General features: G+C 39.7%; 3 protein-coding genes across 4 annotated transcripts in view; 2 read left to right on the top strand and 1 right to left on the bottom strand.

The window, feature by feature from the left end:
- The first annotated feature begins 550 nt into the window (after nucleotides 1–550).
- LOC105563979 (synembryn-A) lies at nucleotides 551–3,881 on the top strand. The gene is made up of 10 exons (XM_012016018.1): nucleotides 551–840; nucleotides 1,174–1,313; nucleotides 1,627–1,739; nucleotides 1,879–2,174; nucleotides 2,251–2,417; nucleotides 2,493–2,742; nucleotides 2,885–3,029; nucleotides 3,109–3,256; nucleotides 3,330–3,449; nucleotides 3,678–3,881. The coding sequence occupies exons 1-10, from the start codon at nucleotides 748–750 to the stop codon at nucleotides 3,802–3,804; spliced, it is 1,599 nt and encodes a 532-aa protein (XP_011871408.1). The 5' UTR covers nucleotides 551–747; the 3' UTR covers nucleotides 3,805–3,881.
- Nucleotides 3,882–4,077: 196 nt separating this feature from the next.
- Nucleotides 4,078–15,743, bottom strand: LOC105563978 (B-box type zinc finger protein ncl-1). The gene is made up of 9 exons (XM_012016017.1): nucleotides 14,946–15,743; nucleotides 14,271–14,602; nucleotides 13,840–14,044; nucleotides 13,249–13,756; nucleotides 12,401–12,571; nucleotides 11,962–12,218; nucleotides 11,498–11,855; nucleotides 11,163–11,395; nucleotides 4,078–10,733 (listed from the first exon to the last, which is right to left on the bottom strand). Exons 1-9 carry the CDS (start codon nucleotides 15,741–15,743, stop codon nucleotides 10,629–10,631), a joined length of 2,967 nt encoding a protein of 988 aa, XP_011871407.1. The 3' UTR covers nucleotides 4,078–10,628.
- Nucleotides 15,744–19,020: 3,277 nt separating this feature from the next.
- Nucleotides 19,021–19,880, top strand: part of LOC105563977 (FGFR1 oncogene partner 2 homolog) — a 4,425-nt gene continuing 3,565 nt past the window's right edge. The window contains exon 1 of one of the 2 annotated variants that reach the window (XM_012016015.1): nucleotides 19,021–19,341. The gene's annotated coding sequence lies outside the window, so the exon portion shown is untranslated. Of the gene's footprint in view, nucleotides 19,342–19,498; nucleotides 19,609–19,880 lie in introns of those variants that run through there. The other variant, XM_012016016.1, reaches the window with a different exon arrangement.

Raw genomic sequence — 19,880 nt, 5'->3', positions numbered from 1 at the left:
AAATTTCCAAGAATTTTTCGAGAATCCGGAAAACCGAAAAAGTATTAGGAGAACAGGAGAACATGATTGGTAAAGAGGTGGCATTGTCAAAATTTCCAAGAATTTTTCGAGAATCCGGAAAACCGAAAAAGTATCAGGAGAACAGGATCGGCAAAGAGGTGGCACTATCTAATTTCCAAGAATTGGTATTCCGAGAATTGCAAACTTCAAATCGCGAAAATCGAGAATCCCGAAAACTGACGAAGTATCAGGAGAACATGATTGGCGAAGAGGTGGCACTATCTAAATTTCCAAGAATTTGTCAACCATTTCCAAGAATTGAAATTCCGAGAATTTCAAGCTGCAAATCGTGAAAATCAAGAATCTCGAAAACTCCAATATTTAAATTTCCAAGAATGTAACGATCGTATAGAAGTCTGCGGAAAAAAAGCCGAATAAAGACGACGCCTGCACATTCCAAAACTCACCGAGAAAGTGGTTTATCTCGAAAACTGCGTTCCAAGACGCATCAAATAACCGGTTGCGTGAACGGGACACTGGATGCATGGCGGATATACACGCAGCGTGAGCATCTCTTCACCGATGTGTGTTCCCTGCCCGTCCAATAAGAGTTGAGAAAAAAAAAGACCAGCTGTCAAACTTCGTCGAGCTGGGATCGATGCGGAGCGACCTGCTATCACGTCCGGTGTTATGAGATTAAATATGTAACGCAACTTAAAGACACTTGACGTTAAACAAAAGTTGAAGATGGAGACGATTAACACGGACGAGTTGATTTCGAAATTAATCTCCGGCACATATGAGGAATTCTGTATAAATATTGTTGTGTTTCTAAAAGTTGTAAGTCTAGAGACTCATTAGGACTCTTTATTAAGGATATATTGGATAGACATCAGATTGGTGCTAACGTTGTGAAATTTTAATTTTACATTAATAACGTGCCACACTATGACGAATTATTTCCAATTTTTTTACTTGCCCCTTTGAAAAGCTATTAACTATTTAATTTTTGCCCTTTTAACATCAGCATATAAAAATGTATTACAAAATAAGCAGTCGATATTTAAAAAATTCCAATTAACTCACTATATTTACACATGCAGAGAAACATTCCCTTTATTTACTTTCTTAGAAACTGAATGACGTATTAATATTATGCAATTGATGTTTTAGTATGATAAAAAGACCAGTTTTCAAGAGCTGGATAGTACCTGTTTGCGAGAGAAGTTATGGAACAGATTATTTTATTATTTAACGGATTATGTTCATATAGACCAACATCATCATTGCTTGGCAGCTTTGAGGATACTCAGGTAACTTACACGCATTTCACAAAAAATTATCATTGAAAGTACATTGCTCGATAAATGAAAGATAGGAAAATTAGTGAAAATAATATAATTCAAATGTTACACACTTATTTTAGTCGTACGAAGTGGCTTGGAGACAGCGATATTCAGTAAACACCAAGGCATCAGTTACATTGCATTTATGTTAAAATTTCTCACTCAACAATGTTGATGTAACACAAATGCAATGTAACTGATGCTCGGTGTTCGCAGGATATAGATTGAAATACACATATTTAATTTATGAACGCTATATTTATATATTTCTATGTTTCAGCCGCGATAAAGCCAAGTTAAATGCTTTAATCACTGAGGATGCAATAAAGATCATATTACAGAATGCAGGCTTGACACAAATATGCGAAGGGGAACAAATCTCGTGTACAATCGGTAAGAACGATTGGGGAATGAATTTCTTTTGTCTAAACTCGTATAAATATACATCTAAGGCGGAATCTCCATGTGCATTTATACTTCTGTGTTGTATATTGGTGCATATATTGAAATATACGAGTGCTTCTCGTTGCAGTTACGGCAGAATCACTAAAGCTGCTGTCCAACTTAATATTTAATAGCGTAAAAGTGCAACGCTCGAAAGTAGTAATATCTTCTTTGCCTTATCTCATCGATCGGATTAAAAGTTACACGGCTGATGTTCCCGGTGATGTCAAGTTGTTTGACATGAGAATACTGTTCTTGCTCACTGCACTAAACACATCCGTCATAGACACAGTCAAAACTGATTTGTGCGGTGAAGCATGTCTTACTAAAATAATAGAGGAATTTGCAACGCAAAATCAGAACAACGTGACGCGTGTAACTAAGGTAAAGAGATTTGTTGTATCATTCGTTGTTTCTGTCTGAAATCTAAAAATAATTCAATTTTCTCGTCACTTTTTAGGCCGAGGATACGACGTTAGTCTGCGAAGTTTTAAAAATTCTATTTAATTTTTACATGCACTCGGATGATGTCAGCATTGAGGACCAAGAGAGATGTAAGAATCTGGTGTTAATTCTGTATAAATTGTTAACTCTTAAATATTTAGGGCAGCCAGACGATCTTGAAAGGTAAAACATATTCGTGATATCTTATTACGACTTTAGCATCGGAGGAAAGGCGTTACATCTGTCATCGTGTTTCAGCAATGTTGTCAACCTGCTGACCGTGATACCGTATAGCTGTTATGCGCCAATTGTACCGGCCGCTGAGGGCAACGACTGTAAAGATGTATACCAAAATATGGATATGAGTGCTGTATGCGTGTTACTTAGGTTTTTAGATAAGAGATTAGAGTGTAAAACGCATCTAAAAGAAAACATTTCGCCAATACTTACTACGCTGGTCAGACTCGTCAAATCAGAGCGAATTATTCGCAAATACCTAAGATTGCAGGTAAAATAGTTATTTTTATAATAAAGTTTTTCATTGAAACTCTACATCGACTTGGCAAAGAAAAAACGATTTGAATAAATGATTTTTATCCGTTCCCAAAGGAGGGTCGAAAACACTGAAATCATATGAATGCATTTTTTAGATTCTACCTCCATTAAAGGACGTAATGCATCGTCCTGAAGAAGGGACAACGTTGAGGGCCAAGTTATGCAAATTCTTAACATCACCGATCACAGAGTTGCACAATCTAGTTTCAGAATTTTTGTTCGTTCTTTGTAAAGAAAATGGTATTTATTTACTATGTTAAAATAAGACAAGTGACATAATTTTATCTAGGACTAACAAGGTTATCGTTATTATTTGCAGTTAATCGCATGGTGAAATATACGGGATATGGAAATGCGGCAGGAATGTTCGCTGCTAAAGGGTTATTAGGTCGTGGCCAGACGAAAACGGTTTATTCTTCCGAGTCGGAGGATAGCGAAACGGAAGAATATCAGAAGTATAAGGAGCAGTGAGTAATCGACGAGAAATAGCCTTAAGAACGAAATGAGAGGTCTTATAAACGGAGGCGGTTTTTTTCCAAGGATAAACCCAGTAACTGGGTGTTTCGAGCATCCCAAGCCAAATCCATTTGAAGGCATGACGGAGGAGCAAAAGGAATTCGAAGCTTTAAAACTAGTGAATCTTGTTGATAAATTGACAAGGTGCGTATATATTGAGACTTTATTTATTCGTCACAGATCAAAGATATGCGTAAAGATACACAATCATATCGAGATCTAATGCTAAATAAAAGCTGTCGTCTTTTCGTATATTTATATAACATCATCGTGTAAACCAGCCATATATTGCCAGCCGCAAACGCCATAATGATAATATATTTTCCTATATGTATAAAAAAATATATATATCGAGATAACGTCGTTGCTTAGGGAGGGAGTCGTGCGTCCTTGCCGCATCGGCGACGATGGAAAACCAGAGCCGATAGAACACGTTCTCGAGTTACAGAACGAGTTGCCGAAACAGCAGTACGGTAGAAAGGATTCGGACTCCGAATAAATATGTTATATATCTCCAAAATACAGGACGATCTGCATGTATAGATGTATCTTCCCGAATAAAGATGTTTAAGAAAATTTTTCTCTGTCATTAGGCCCGCATCGAATTGTCGCTTTTATCATGTAAGTATCGATAACAATTGCTAGATCACATAAAATATATATAAATATGAATATATCGTATAAAAAAAAATTGAGCCAAGTATCCCAGGTCGTTTCGCACAAATGAAATCGCGATCCGAGGTGATTACCAGTGAATAAAAAGAATTTGACATTCAGTTGATTACTTTATTGAAAAAGAACAAAGAACAACATTACAAATTAAACAATTGGCAGGAAATAAAAAATATATAACAGTTTCCAAAATCACATGAAATATTTAAACATTACAATTTTGGTAAAATGTGTTTATGTGCTTTGTGAGCATCACAATATATTATTATTGCATTGCAGCCTATGCGCAGACAAGAATGTATACTTCTACACGTTTCAAATAACTGCATAGTGATATCATTTGAGAATATCTTAGTATAGGACAGTACACATGAATTGACAGGTAATGGCAAAATTGAGTTGATATGATGAAGCAATGTACGATCAACAGAGAACATTTATCTTTTTCTTTAAGGCTAAATCTGTCCATCCTATAATAAAATATTTTCAATATAATACATTTGACAAATATATAAGTAGCAAATGTTCCGTATCTTTAATTATGTAATACAGTATGTAGATTAAAATATTTTTCTTTTTTTTTTTTGTAAAAGTGTATATAGATGTGTATACGTATAATACCATAAATTTGAATATTTTATATAAAAATGAAACTAAAATTTGGTACAAGATAGAAAAAAAGCTGATTTGCGGTAAATAAAAAGGAAAAAAAGTAATAGAGTTAGATCTGCGTTACAGATATTTCGGGGACTAGTCTTGACAAACTTTGGAAGATTAAAAACCGTAAAACTCGTAAACTAAGAGAGATATATAGATACATATCTGAAATACTTCGAAATTCAAGTAGTCCGACGATGGGGTGGAAGGGGGTGTTTAATACAAAGGCTGAGTAGTCTCAAAGGGAACTGATTTGTGTGTACACAGTCGATCTCTGGACGTGTATAACTCTAAATAATACGTTACATTACAAGATGACCATGCTCCTTGGCATCCCATTAGCATATAAAAAATATATTGGTATACACGCTTTCCATATTGCATTACAATTTACCTCTTTTTTTTTCGTCAGTTGTACTATTCTTATACAGTTTACATTTTGAAGTATAAGTGTGATGTCGGAACATTTAAGATCTTTACTTTTTCTCTTTCCCCAGAAATAGCTCGTTCTATGCAAAATACCAATGGAGGTCTCAGGAAAACATGGTTTACATACAGTAATCCGCATTATCGATTCAGGACAGCTGTTACAATATTTGTATGTGTACAACATAGGTTGAGTCGTTAGAAAGTTCATTTCAGATATACATAGTACATATTACTTAGTGTGTTATTTAGATAGATTTGAGAGAAACGCTAGAACTAATTTTGCGTATAGAGAAACGTGACGGAGCCAGGCTTAACTTTCGGTAAAGCACAACCGCTCGATGTAGACGATAGACGCTTGTTCTCGATTACGCGACAAGCCGCAAATGAGCCGCAAGTGAGCTAGCAAGAAGCTTTACGGATTTCAAAAATGTCGCTTTACCGTAAAAAGTTTCTCTCAGTCAGCCTCGCGATCACTACTTAAAAGTAAGTGGAAACACGGAGATCACCGAACGGATATATTCGAGGGTATGCTACTCGACACAAGTTGACGCTCTTCAGCATACCGGGGTTGGAATGCAACTGTATGTAACGTGAGTTTCTTTTTTAGTGGTCAATTTGATATGTAAACAAAGTACCTCCAAAAAGGAACGTGTGATAATATCCAAAAATAAATATTACACGTGTATAGGGCGATGGCGAAAGCGTTTTTCTTTACCCTTTCTCTCAGCCTGTTAAGTATTACATCAAGTAAAGTAATGCAAAATAAATAAAGCTAGTGCTGTTTGAGGAATGAAACCAAGTAACAGTATATACGCCATTAACATGCCATTCGCGTTACTTATTCTCTAAAGATAGAATATATATATATATATTTATATATATATATATTAAATATTTGTACTTTAACTGACTAAGCAAGGATTTAATCGTAATGTTTTTTGTCTTCTTACTCTAAGAACTTCGACATCCGCGCACGATGCGAACTTAAAAAAAAAGACGAATAAAATAAACTTATAAGGAATAAAACAAATCGTAAGCAATAATATACATGTTCTATAAATACTCTGATTAGTCTGTTTTGGCACTAAAGAATTTAACTTTTCTATCTAGCAAGGTGACAAATAAAATGATCGATTTGGAATGCAGTTAAATCGTTAAAGTAGAATCGACATCAATACTCATTACGAACTAATCGCTTTTTTTCTACCTTTTCTCCACGAGGTAGTACGACAAGCTGTATAGAATTCCTTGTCATCCCACCTCAGGTTGAGTATTTGAAACAAAGGGGGGGGGGGGGTACAAAATATTGGCAACAAAAATTAAACGTAAAAATTAAAGCGAAGACGATAAACCTGCGTATGTGTGTATCTGAAAAGAACACAATTAAAATGAAATGAATTGTATAATAGAAAGCGGTCGACAACATCCTATTTTCTCAAATAAGATACGTAACTGTGGCGAGAAATTCATAAAACCAATTAAACAAAACAATATATAAATAATATAAATACATGTTTGAGAAGCAACTCCGCTTTCCCGGATTGCCCGAATAAAAACGTAATAGATAAAAAAATATATAGCAAGCTCGTACCACGTATTCCCTGGCAGTAACTGCCGTGGAAAAACTTGTGATCTAGTGTATTCAAATAAGTACGCTATAATAGCGTCGGAAACAGCCAATCGAACACATAACGCTTGCGTAAGGGTAAAAATTAAATATATATATATGTGTGTAAGACGGATCATATATATATATACATATATATGAGAGTAAGGAATAAAAATATTATTACAAAAATAACGCGGAACGCTTAGACATAATGAGCTACGGATTTTCCTTTCCTCTTTCCCTCTTTTTTTTTTGATCATAGATTGTTGACCCTCTCTTTTTTTTCTCTCTTGTATAAATACAACTTAAATTATGCTGAAGGCATGAAAAAGTAAAAAATTAATCACGGACTTTTGAGTGTATAAGCCATGTCCAGTAAAATGATGTAGAGATGTTAATTTGAAAGCGCAATTTGTAAGATAACTCTTTTCATTACGCTTTCCTTCATTTACAACCAGCTATATAGTGTTAATTGGCCATGCCCTAATCAATATAGCGAAGTCATACTCTTTTTTTTTTCTTTAGGATTCTAGGAAGACTATGATTAACCGTAGGCTAGAATTCAGTTTTTATGTCGTGTCATGTTAGTCCTATTATTTATATAATTGTAGCTGTCTCGTTAATGCTTGTGAACATCGCAGTAATTATCTTATTGTATAATATATGCGACTCTTTTCTTTTTTTTCCTCTTTTGAAAATCAGGAACATATTCGTGAGTGATATATAGCAACGATTCCGCATCGGTAACACGACATATTTTAAGATTGACAGGTATTGTGTCTTATAATTCACGCGAACCGTACGCGAAATTAAAACCAGAGCGGCCCGAGGCGCTCGCAATTCGTCTTCGTCGTGTTGCCAAGTGTCGTAAAAACATAGCTTGTAAAACGGCACGTCTCGTTAAGTAATTTTGTTAACGGGAAACAAACGCGCGCTAACTCCGATTTCTAAATGAAACAGGTGGCAACTCTACAATTATCAGAAGGAAACGGAAATGGTAATTTCTACTCCACGGCAAACGCAACGTCGAAAATTCGACCGTGATAAATATGTAAACCGAAATAATTCTGCTTTAAATGATATCGGAGAACCTGTGGCACCTAAAAGGCCTTGGAAGTTGTATAGCAATAAAAATAGTACTGCTAAAAGTAATACACACAGAAACCCTATCCAATGCTCGAAATATGATGTTCGATTTACACTGCCAGTTGTAAAACTGTTTAGTGTGGATAGTTATGAGAGCTTTTAATATTAGTTTAACAATGTAAGCAAAGTTTATCTATTACGTACAGAGTGACTATATAATTCTATACATATTAGGATAATAAGACTTTTGAGATTGTAAAAATCATCAAAAAATCTATCACAATTACCATTTACGTAACAAGTAATTCTCGTTCTTTTTTATATATTATTGTTGTAATTTAAACATCAAGGCAAATAAGGGGTGAATTTCAACAGTGGCCTAAATTAGCCAAGTAGTCTTCCACAGAGATAAAAATATGTAAAGAGTAAATCTATACTAAAATATTCAAGTATATATAAGGTGAGCGTAATATAATAATTTTGTGAGGTAAAAGACCCTCTCGTTAATGGTCATCCATTCGTTACACTATGAGTTTTTTTTTCTTTTTAATATGAATGGCAAAAATTTTGCAACATGTTCTCTCTTTATTTTGAATATCTTCTTTTTATATTTAACGCGTATCATCAGAGACGATTGATGGCCCGCTCTGCAACAGGCGTTATTGTGCTTGTAAAAACACCCCGCAGGCGGCAACCAATGGTATCTCGCATTGATACACCTCTAATCAATATTTACCTAGCAACAACATCAGAGACTCTTTAAGGACACAACTTATCCTGACGATACTATTATCACAGGCATTATTTATATAACTCTGCTAACCATGACTATTAAATATTTCAGAATTAGTTTTTCTTTTCTTTTTTTTCCTTTTATATATAAAATTAAAACTTCTAACGTTATACGAGAGATGAGTACGACTGATTAGCTTAGGTGTATGTATGTAGGCTTCGTGCAATTTTTTCACTACAAATGCCGATGTTATGCGCGAACTTTAAAATAGCCTCCTAGTACTGTCCCTTTTTGTGTTTTTTTTTCTCGTTTCGTCTAAATCGTTTTCATTTGCCTCACGCGAATAATGAAACCAGATATTATCGGTATAATTTTTTCCTGTATGCAAACGAATTTGATAAAGCTAGTCAAGTATAAATATATATATATGTGTGTATATATATATTATATGTATATATGGATGTGCTACCTAGCATTTGGTATGGCAAGATAGTATTTGTAATTAAACGTTATTGTAGATAATGTAAGGTAACACAGTGTAGCAATCTGCCAAATATCCGATGTATATGTTGTATACACATTGCATTTTAGTTCAATCAAATCTTAAGGCTGATCATGTAAACAACCCTAAAAAATATGTGTATTTCTATATATGTATGTGTCTTATGTGGTTTTTTCCTTTTTTTATGTATCATGTTAATATATACATAAATAGAGGTTGTTTAGCAAACTGTACGTTATTTCCTTTTTTTTTACATATAGATAAAGTATCGTCCCTATATGATATACCGGTGGTATATATTATGTACTTACGAATCTTATATAATATATTACACAAAATCGCTCCCCTGCATTGTAAAAAATGCACGGGAACGATTTCTGTAATTTTATAACAAATACATTTACATGGTATGGATACATTACGCACTAGCACCACGAACCAATAATTCACACACGCATATATATCATATTCATATGGTGGACCATAATAAAGCATCCTGAGTAAATATTGTAACCATTATGTGTCTCGTCTAATTTTAACAATGCACAAATGGGATCTACTCGTTTGTCTCATAAGTGTAAATAATTATTTCACTTTTTTTTTACGCTCGAAGTATCTTTTCTGTACGACACTTTTTATATAAGATATTAAATGTTTGATTTTCAACATACCATAATCTATTCCTTGCACATTAACGTTGTTTTTATATTATGTTCTCAACTATCATTTTCAAACGCGCAGAAAGAAATGAGGAACATAGCTCTCGTTAAGCTTCGTGCCTGCTGCAATGAGGAGTATTGTTTCATTCTCTTCTTCTTTAGAAATACGATATGATAAGAGCAGGAAGTACTACCAACTACCTCGCAGCATGCAACGTTCTTTTTTTTCTTTTTTTTCCTATTAAGCGAAAATTTTGATCCTTTTATCGTGAGAAATTTATCCTGCTGAGTTTATAAGTTACTTAGAAGCTCTTAAAGGAAAACTTTTTAAACGTAATCTGTACACTTGTATGCATCTTGAAGCATCAGTTAGGACTAAGAAGACAAACATCCTTGATTAATAAAAAATCAGGACGAGAACGTCTTGTTCCGAGCACGAATCGAAACCAGCGTATAGAAAGTGCTCGTCGGAGACTAGAATAATTTGATTTATAAACATACTTAAAATACTGACATGTCAAAAATGATGTACAACAACCAATTTTGACGGAAGGCCATTATAAATTGCTTTCTCTACTACAAGCGTTCCAACTGGCTGGTTGGTTGCTTACTGGTTGATATAGCTTACTGCTTCTCTCTTTTTATAACTGGTTCCACTTAGTTAATTTAATTTACTTTGGCAGTTTACCAAAATGCAAATTGCTAAGTTACTATTATACTGTTTGGTCGGAGACGTACATTACCTTTCTGCTTTTTTTTTGTTTTCAACATTGTTACTTTCATAAAACGGGGACGCATTATATTTTTACAACTATTAAAGCTGCATGCTGCACTTGTCTCTATTGCTTCAATAGGCCCAATATTCGAACGTAATGCCTTGGGCATGCCTTTCCCTTTCTTTCGTTGAGAGCAGTTTCCAAAGAAGTTTCCACTTGCAGGAGGAAGTTTATAACATACTTACTCGTCTGATGCCACTTCACAATATATAAAGAGTGTTTAATACAAGGACATGGTGGTTGTTTTTGGCCAGTGTTACAATATATCCTTCCGAGGTTATTTTCAAGCCACAACATCGAGACACCTACGAGGTATAATATTATAACATTAAAGAGACGATATTGTTACTTTTAAAAATCACTTACAAATATTTCAACAAAAAATTAATTTACGAGATAAAATAGAATATTAATATTAAATTATTTGAGCTATATTTTAAACTAACCAGTACAACAGTTTACTATTACTGGTACTAAAATTTTAAAAATATCATATGTAACATAAAGAAAAATATGTAGGATAGCATGTGGCTCTGTGCGAGGGTGATCGATTCATTATCGACGAACCTTAGAGCCCTATTCTTATCCTACATATATCTTTATTTTATAGAAGAGATGACTGGAAAGGTGGTAATTACGAATAAAGGAAATAAGTGACAACATGGGAACTCATTTACATTATATATAAAAAAAACAATATACAAGATTCAAATGTAAGATGTAAGATACTCTACCTTTACATATGGACATTCAAATTCTGATATTAAGGAGCCCGCTCTGGAGAAGACAGCTACATGGAAACGATTGCCATGTGAATCTCCAATTAATACATCTCCTGCGTCGCTAATATCAATCCCGTTCGGGAAGTTTGTTACATTCTCACAGCCAATACGACGCAGGAATTTACCCTCTTCGTTGAACACCACAACACAATGTCCCTTGAAGTCGCAAACAAAATATTCTTTGCCTAAAAAAATCGTACACAAAATTTACATGGTTTGTCTACTGATAAACGCAACTGATTATAAATTTCATTGTTGTGAGTGAAAGGCTGTGTGACAGTGCTTACCACTGATAGCAATATCACTTGGTTCTCTCATATAGTCACTACAATCAAACCACCTCAAAAGATCTCCTGTATCACTGATTACGAACACAGTTGGCGACACACTGTCAACAGCCACAATATGACCTTGGCCGGTAACAGCTAGGCCAGCTACGATATCGATGTAACGAATAGCGATCTTCTTTATAAAGTGGCCATTCTTCGTAAATATCTGCATTCGGGATCGTTCATTTCCACGATCGCACACAACAAATTTGCCATTATTTCTCATAACGGCTACTTTCCTGGGATACCATAATTGTCCCTCTTCTTTACCAGGAACACCAAATTGAAATTTGAAGGTACCAGTCTTATCAAAAATCTATGATCAAACAAAAATTTACAAGTTGAAGTTTGTGTTTTATATAAAATCTTTTTTTTAATAATATAAAATATCTATCGCCAGCGTGTATTATTAGAATATATACCTGAATTCTATGATTATTTGTGTCAGCGACGATAATATCTTCATCAGTCCCCAGACAGAATCCATGAGGCGAATTAAATTGCCCTTTACTGGGTCCTAATTGTCCAAACTTGCTTCGGATATGCATAGGCGTTAATTTTGTATTCTGGGTTCTTGAGTGAGCAGGATAATTCCCTGTTCCTGATCCAGTTACGTGATTGGCAACAGTATTTCCTACTACTACAGGCATATTATGAATAGAATCACCTATCAAGTCGTCTAAAAATAAAATATCAATATTGGTAAGCGTATGCAGTAACTATATATCTAACATTGAGAAAAACTATTTTTTCTTGAATCTTTTGTTAAGACATAATAACTATGCAAGATGTATCGTGTATAAGATTAAAAAAAATTTTTTTAAAATATGATATACACCAAAAAACTTGATATAATCTTACCAGCACCCTGTGAAAGTATCGGCGAAGTGGAAGAGGACAATGATTGAAATCCCCCATTTAATAGACTATTGCCCGCCAAAGAACCCAGATTTGGGTTATCCACAATGGCTGGTGAAGGTCCACGTCCCAACACTAATCCACCGCCGCCATTAATAGTAGTATTTCCAAGATCTGTATCAAATAGATGTAGTGATTGTAGAAATAACGATATATAAGTTTCGATAATTTTTGGTATATTTGTAAGTTTCAACTATATTTTAATATATTTTAAACTTCGGGGGATAAACTCGTGCTTATACACGTTATTTTTTTCAAATTACACTTTAAAATAAAACAGAGATGATGCTAAGTTTGATTCTAATTTTGCAACCTTCAAAAGTTGTTCTGTATCTTGTAAATCCAATATCAAGAGTTCTTGAAAATTTGCAATTTAATTAAGTTTAATTTATCTGTCAAATTATAATTTTCTGAAAGACACAATATTTGAATCCGAGTTAGTTTGCATTACCTCCTGTCGAAATATATTTTAAAGACATATTTTAAAGTGTTATTTAAAATAAAACAATTATATACGTAAAATAAGATTTCTAATTTTAATGAAAGTAAGTGTAACATATAAGTAGTCATTAATAATAACGGAGAAAAACATAGCATTAATATTATAAATTTTATGTAAAATATTTTAAACAAAAAGAACTTAAAAGACATGAACCAATAATTCTTAAGGTACCTGTAAATCTTTGGGAAAATCTGGAAATGTATGGGATTATGTCTGGAAGAAATAAGAGGGAAGAATATTGGTGTTATACTAGAGCATATTCGTGAACCTTTAATGTTACATTTCTTACCTTGATTACCAAGAGTATTCCCTAATTTTGCAAGAGCTTGCAAATTATTAATGGCATGGCTCGTGGAACTTAGGTCTCCAGCAAATAAATCTGCCAAAGTAAAGGACGGAGTTGGACTAGGATTTGAGCTAGGTCCAACTACACCAGTATCGCCCACCATCTCCACCTTCTCCGCTAAACTGGCCAGCTGCTGTAGATTGTACTCTTGAATGCTAGTCAATCCGTGGATAGGAACCGTACCTGGTGGAAGAGGTACAGGTGGTGGAGGAGGCGGGACATTTTGAGGACTCGAGGTCGGTGGAATAATAAATGAAGGTTCACCTTCGAAGGAGGATTGCATAGACGTGGGAAGTGAAATGGGAGAGCTTGTGCTGATAGAACTCGGACAACCCATTGAGGTGGTATGAACTATCTGCTGATTTGTAGAGACACCCGATACCGTTGAGATCGGTTCAGGATGAGCTTTCACATCGAGTGCACTTTCAGTGTGAAACTTCCCAAATACCTCCTGTAATAATTTTTTTTTACACACCAGATATTACATGGATATACAATTCAATAAATAGTACTATTGATCGCGCGCACACTTACCTTTACAGTTTTCTCAAATTGATTATAGTCGGTTTGAAACTCAATAGAGAACGTTACGTTGTGTTTTGGTGTGTTTTTTATCAGATTCATCAATTGCGCTCCTACAATACGCCGAAGTGTTAAAATTTCTACTGCATCGCCGTGCTCTAGCAATCTCGAGGTAAAACGACAAGCGTCTTCTATTTTCTCTGCAGTCTTTTCAATACTGCAACAAAAATTTCAAACATAGCGGAATAGGTTCAGAAATATTTTTATAAAACGAATGTGTGCCGCCCTATCGACAAGAAGTTTACTTTTGCCAATGTTATTGCTACAAAATATATTCTGCGCATACTCTTCTTTCCCCGGCACAAATATTGTCATTCTTTCAAGTTATCTTAGTTTAGTGACATAAGCAACGATGATTAAATACGTAATTCTAAAATATATACCTATGAAAAGCATCCATGATTTCAAGCTCTCTGTTTGAATGCAATTTCTCAAGCTCGGTTAGCGCGTTGTCTTTACATTTCTCTAGTACGGCCTTGTAACTTTGAAAAGTCTCCATAATCAAGTCCTTCGCTTGATCATGTTGTACTTGCAGCTCGCTAAGCGCATTCTCCAGCTGTCCCGTGACCTGGTCGCATTCCGTAATTTTGGTTTTACTTTCAGTCATCAGGTTAATTATTTCCTTCTTCTGCAGTGGTTCCGCGTCTATCAGTCGTTCGTATTGATGCTGCGGTGATTTGTGTTCCACAAGCAGACACTCATTGCAAATAGGTTCCTGATCACACAATTGCAACTTTTCATTTAAAATTCCATTAACGGCACGACAATACTAACATAATTGCTCCACGCAATGCAGATACATATAGAAGCAAATTATACCAAAGTACTCTTTTATATAGCCAAGATACATTAATTATTCTTCTCCCGTTAAAAATATCCCGTTCTTTAATGTTCAGCAACCAATTCACTCTTTTTCTTTACGCACGAAAGAAAATGTATTCAAGCAATGTCGAGTTAAATGCATCATATATTACAATTTTACATTTTTCTTGAGATTATTTTGAAGCGTCCACATGCATAAAAGTTAGAAAAAACAATTATGGCAATTGTCCACTTACCTGGCACGTGTGACAGTAGAACTTCATATTCTCGGCGGGATGAGCCTCGCAGAATATCGGCTTGTGTATCGGGATAGCTTCGTTGGATTGCTTCAAATCTTCAAAGGCAACTACTTTGTGATGCTCGAAGCAGCGCATGAACTGATGCGCCGTGTTGCAATTTGGGCACAGGAAATTGGCGCAGTCCGAGCAACGCGCCACGGCGCTCTCTTTGGCCTTGCAGGAGGTACACAGTACTGCCATGTTCTCGATCGCGGACATATCCAATATATTGGTGAGAACATAGTCGCACGTGAGCGACGCGGCGCCCTTAGAACTAACGGAAGTCTCTTGATGGCACACCGGGCAGCTGATGACCGAGCCCACCTTGGAGTCCCCGGCCTCGTCCATGAGCAGCTTGTCCAGGCAGGCCTCGCAGAACACGTGCAGGCAGGAGAGCACCCGGGGCGAGCACAGCTTGCTCATGCAGAGGGCGCAGCCCTGGCTGCTGGCCTCCCCGTTGCCGCACGCCATCTCCTCCAGGGCATCGCCGGGATTGCCGCCGCCGTTGTTGTAGCCGCCGACGACGACGGCGTTGGCGTTGCCTCGCTCGCCGAATATGTCGCCGCCGTCGATTTCCTCGGTGCCAGTCGCGACGACGATGCCGCCGTTGCTGCTGCTGTTGCTGCTGCCGCTGCTGCTGCCGCTACCACCGCCGCCGCCACCACCACCGCCGCTGCCGCCACCACCACCGCCGCCGTTTGAGACCGTCGGCACCGAAGTGGCTCCGGACGGAACGGCCACCGTGGACGATGCCATCCTGCGATGGCGTCCGCGCGCGCGATTCACAAGGCGGGAGAGAGAGAGACAGAGAGAGAGAGAGAGAGGGGGGGGGGAGGAGTGATGTCCTCGACGTCCTCCGACCGTACTTCTTTATCTCTCACGCCTGCGGGGAGGATTCCACGCGTCCCCGATCACCCTGCTTCTTCCTCCTCCTCCTCTTCTTCTTCTCGCCTCCGGGCGAGAGAACGGACGAGAGGGCGACCGAGCGAAGATTCCCCGGGAGAGCCTCACGAAGGCACGCGCGACGCTCGAAACATCGTACTGTCGACGCGCACACGCTTCCGTTTCCGCGCGAGAAACAAAACACGAGACCGCCGACCGACGACGGCCCAGGCCAAAAGGCTGGCTGGCTGGCTGGGATCCGATCCTCGCGCGAGCGAGCAACCGGGGGGGAGCGTGACTGGGCCCCGCGCACCAGGAGACGCACGCGGAGACGCGGTACGCGTGCGCGCGCGCACTCGCGTCGGGGGAAGAGAAAAAGAGAGAGAGAGAAAATCCCTCGCCGTCGGGAGCCTCGATCTGCAACGAACGCCCGCGCGCGCGTTGAAGGTTGCGTATGTGTGTGTGCGTGCGCGCGCGACTAACGGTTGTCGCGTCGATATATATATAATGTATATATATATATGTGTATATATATGTCGCACAATTTCTTATCTCGATAACGCGCCTCGGCCGCGGAAATGACGCGGGGGGGAGTCGTACAGCTGTCGGCTTACCGATCGCGCACGCAAACGTGCGTTTATTTACATCACATCACTCGGTCACACGCGCAGCGCCCGCCGCCGTCTTCGTCGTCCTTCGTCCTTCGTCGTGTCGCGCGTAGCACTAGAAAAAAAAACCCTCCCCGGATTCGGTCGCGCGCTCAACTCAGCAGCTCGCGCGTAATCGTGGGAACGCTCGTGAGCATTACGTCGGCGACGTCCCCGAGGTGCTGCGTGCGACGCGCCAGATGCGGGGCCACCCGTTCGCGTACGGCGGCGACGGCTGTAGCACGGACACGTTTATCGACGCCTCGGCCGCCGAGTATCTCGCAGCTCTTCATACGTGGAACAAACGAATAAATCATTCGAACCGAGAGGAGCTCGTCCCCCCTCGATGCGGGAGCCGTCGGCCGTTCGTGGTCGAGAGGGGAAACTCGAGCGGCGAACGCGATCGAACGGCGCCGGCCAATTGGCGCTCACCGCCCGCGGCGAGGCGCGGCCCGATTGGTCGCTGGGCGCGGTCCTGTCCGCGCAGGATGCGCCCGCGGATTGGCCGGTGTCGGCGAATCAGCTAGTCGGCCCTAAACCATGGAGCGGCTGAGTCCCAGTCTACAATAGATGATTTAAGCCCTAAGCTCACTGAAATATATACTAAAGCCCGCTGCAGACGATGCTATTTTTCCTGCTGGATTGCTTGCAATTTAGTAAATTACTAGGAATCCTGAATGCTGAGTGGTGCAATGATAGTAATTTACTAAATCGCAAGCAATCCAGCAGGAAAAATAGCATCGTCTGCAGCGGGCTTAACTGGAACGCGCGCTAGAGCCGAGCCGTGTGTACCGAGAGAGAGCATCGTCGAGTGGCGTCTGTCATTGTCTAGTACAGTTCGAACCAAAAGTTATCTCGAAGCGCAGCACAACTGCGCGAGATCGTGTAACCTCTGACAACGAGCTAATTTCTCGATCGGACTGTACCTTTCCGTCCCCACTCTCGACCACCCTATAAGCCAGACAATGACAAACGCCACTCGACGATGCTCTCTCTCGGTACGTACGGCTCGGCTCTAGCGCGCGTTCCAGTTAGTCCCAGTCTACAATAGATGATTTAAGCCCTAAGCTTTAAGAAATTGGCCAATCACGGTCAAGTATGAGTAGAATGCGCGACTGTGATTAGTCAATTTCTTAAGGCTTAGGGCTTAAATCTCTATTGTAGACTGGGACTTAGTATATATTTCAGTGCCTAAGCTTTAAGAAATTGGCCAATCATGGTCAAGTATGAGTAGAATGCGCGACTGTGATTAGTCAATTTCTTAAGGCTTAGGGCTTAAATCTCTATTGTAGACTGGGACTTAAGAAATTGGCCAATCACGGGCAAGTATGAGTAGAATGCGCGACTGTGATTAGTCAATTTCTTAAGGCTTAGGGCTTAAATCTCTATTGTAGACTGGGACTGAAGGGGCTGGCCATGGACTTGAAGGACGGAGAGTTATGGCCGGGGGGTTGAAGCCTTGGTGGGGAAGGGGACTTAGCTTTCAGCCATCTTGTTAGGCGCCATTAGTGCTGCTATCTCTTGAGTATATGCAATACTACCTTTGACTAGTCAAAGGTTTATCGAAGTATTATTAGGTTAAGGTTGTTTTTTATTGGAAAAACTACAGATACCACAATAAGTAAAAGACATTTTTATAATAAATTAGTTTTATTTTCAGGAAAATAAATTTATAAAGTATTCTTTTTTCCCTTTACCGTATAAGATTTTGATACATAATACATTAAAATAACAACAGATAGCAGCACTAATGGCGCCTAACAAGATAGCCGAAAATTAGATCCCCTTCCCCACTTCGGCTTCACTTACCTCACCTACAAACCAAGCTCTCCGTCCTTCAAGTCCATGGTGCCGACAGAGAGTGCCCATACTGGTTAGTCCCAGTCTACAATAGATGATTTAAGCCCTAAGCTTTAAGAAATTGGCCAATCACGGTCAAGTATGAGTAGAATGCGCGACTGTGATTAGTCAATTTCTTAAGGCTTAGGGCTTAAATCTCTATTGTAGACTGGGACTTATACTGTGAACAGACCCCAAAGTCTGCCTCTATGCCCTATTGCCCTGTGAACGACGCGGAATTGGCGCCATATTTAAATGCGAAACACGCGGCAACGGGGGAAACGTTGCGTCTACTCCTCCCTCTCGTCCCTTATCCATTTCTCTTTTCGCCACGATTGAAGATTGAATGCCCGGGGGTGAAGCCTCGCGGTTGATTCGATACCGGAATAGATTTTATCCTTCAGTCAAGAAAGCCCTTTTTCTCTCCCTCCCTCCCTCTCTTCCTCCCTCTCTGTGTGTACTCGCTATGTATTACAAAGTACATATATAGACGCTGTCAGAAATATTGAATCAATGTCGAGCTCTCTATAAAAAGACCGAGCGGGAGGGCGAGCCTCTCTTCCTCGTTTCTCGCGGTAAATGTCAAATCGCGAGCGGCCATTTTCCTTCCGGGTCGCCCGGTCGCGATTCCGTGCGCGCGTTTAAGCGAGGCATTTTACGTTACGTATGCACACACACACGCACGGTTCGTACGCGAGTGCGAGTGATCCCATGGCGTCACGCAGCTGACGTGTATATACGTGTGGCGCATACCGACCCCGCGAGGACTGGAACGGTAGCACGCGACGGGCGCGTTAAGACGGGACCACACCACCGCCGCTTCGCGCGCGGCACGCAGGACGGTCCTCAGGGGTGCGGATCGAGCCACGGCACGAGCGACGTTCTCGCATAACCTCGTCCGCGTCGTCACCGGCCGATTAACCGCCGAATGTGCTGCGAAGTCGCGAGTCACCGTTGAGCCGCTGGCGAGTCGCCTCTCCCGAAAGGTGAGTGCCGTTGCTCCCCCCCTCCCCCCCCGTCGAGCACGCGATCGCGGAAGTCGACGACGACGTCGACGATTTGCTCGGCCGACGAGGACGCGGGGCACCCGGGGCTCTTCTCCGCGTTCGAGAGAGATAGAGAGCGGAAGAGGGAAGCGCACGTGCGACGACCACGTCACGTGTGAGAGGCGGTTCAAGATGGAATCACGCGGATTCGTGATTTTCGTCTAGCATGCCGAGCCCCGGATTACCGATGATGTCGTTCAACCTTAGGTCTGTCTGCGTCGCACCCCCCCCCCCCCTCCCCCCCGCGTGCTCCTGCTTGCCCCAACGACCAGTACTGTCGTGTTGTTTACAATTTAAGTGACTGTGCTGGCCGTTGGGGCAAGCAGGAGCATGTTGAACCATGCGATGCGGATAGACCTCTTTATGTTAGCCCAGAATCCGCATGTCCTAATGTGCTCATATTATACGGTTCACTGTCGCAGCTCTCTTGCTGTTATTAGCATCTGAGAATTTATATTATTCAAGCTGAGCGATACATG

Source organism: Vollenhovia emeryi, unplaced genomic scaffold (assembly GCF_000949405.1).
Source record: "Vollenhovia emeryi isolate VEMERY1.0 unplaced genomic scaffold, V.emery_V1.0 DF939169.1, whole genome shotgun sequence".
Taxonomy (NCBI): domain Eukaryota; kingdom Metazoa; phylum Arthropoda; class Insecta; order Hymenoptera; family Formicidae; genus Vollenhovia; species Vollenhovia emeryi.
This window is presented reverse-complemented; position numbering and strand designations above follow the sequence as displayed.

What these genes read in the sequence shown, in the direction of transcription:
- LOC105563979 (XM_012016018.1), top strand. Translation starts at nt 748, where the DNA reads ATGGAGACGATTAACACGGACGAGTTGATTTCGAAATTAATCTCCGGC. An exon ending in ACGTGACGCGTGTAACTAAG is followed by an intron (nt 2,175 to 2,250) that starts GTAAAGAGATTT and finishes GTCACTTTTTAG; the next exon opens with GCCGAGGATACGACGTTAGT. An exon ending in CTTGTTGATAAATTGACAAG is followed by an intron (nt 3,450 to 3,677) that starts GTGCGTATATAT and finishes GTCGTTGCTTAG; the next exon opens with GGAGGGAGTCGTGCGTCCTT.
- LOC105563978 (XM_012016017.1), bottom strand. Translation starts at nt 15,743, where the DNA reads ATGGCATCGTCCACGGTGGCCGTTCCGTCCGGAGCCACTTCGGTGCCG. An exon ending in TCTACTGTCACACGTGCCAG is followed by an intron (nt 14,603 to 14,945) that starts GTAAGTGGACAA and finishes TTGTGTGATCAG; the next exon opens with GAACCTATTTGCAATGAGTG. An exon ending in AATTTGAGAAAACTGTAAAG is followed by an intron (nt 13,757 to 13,839) that starts GTAAGTGTGCGC and finishes AAATTATTACAG; the next exon opens with GAGGTATTTGGGAAGTTTCA.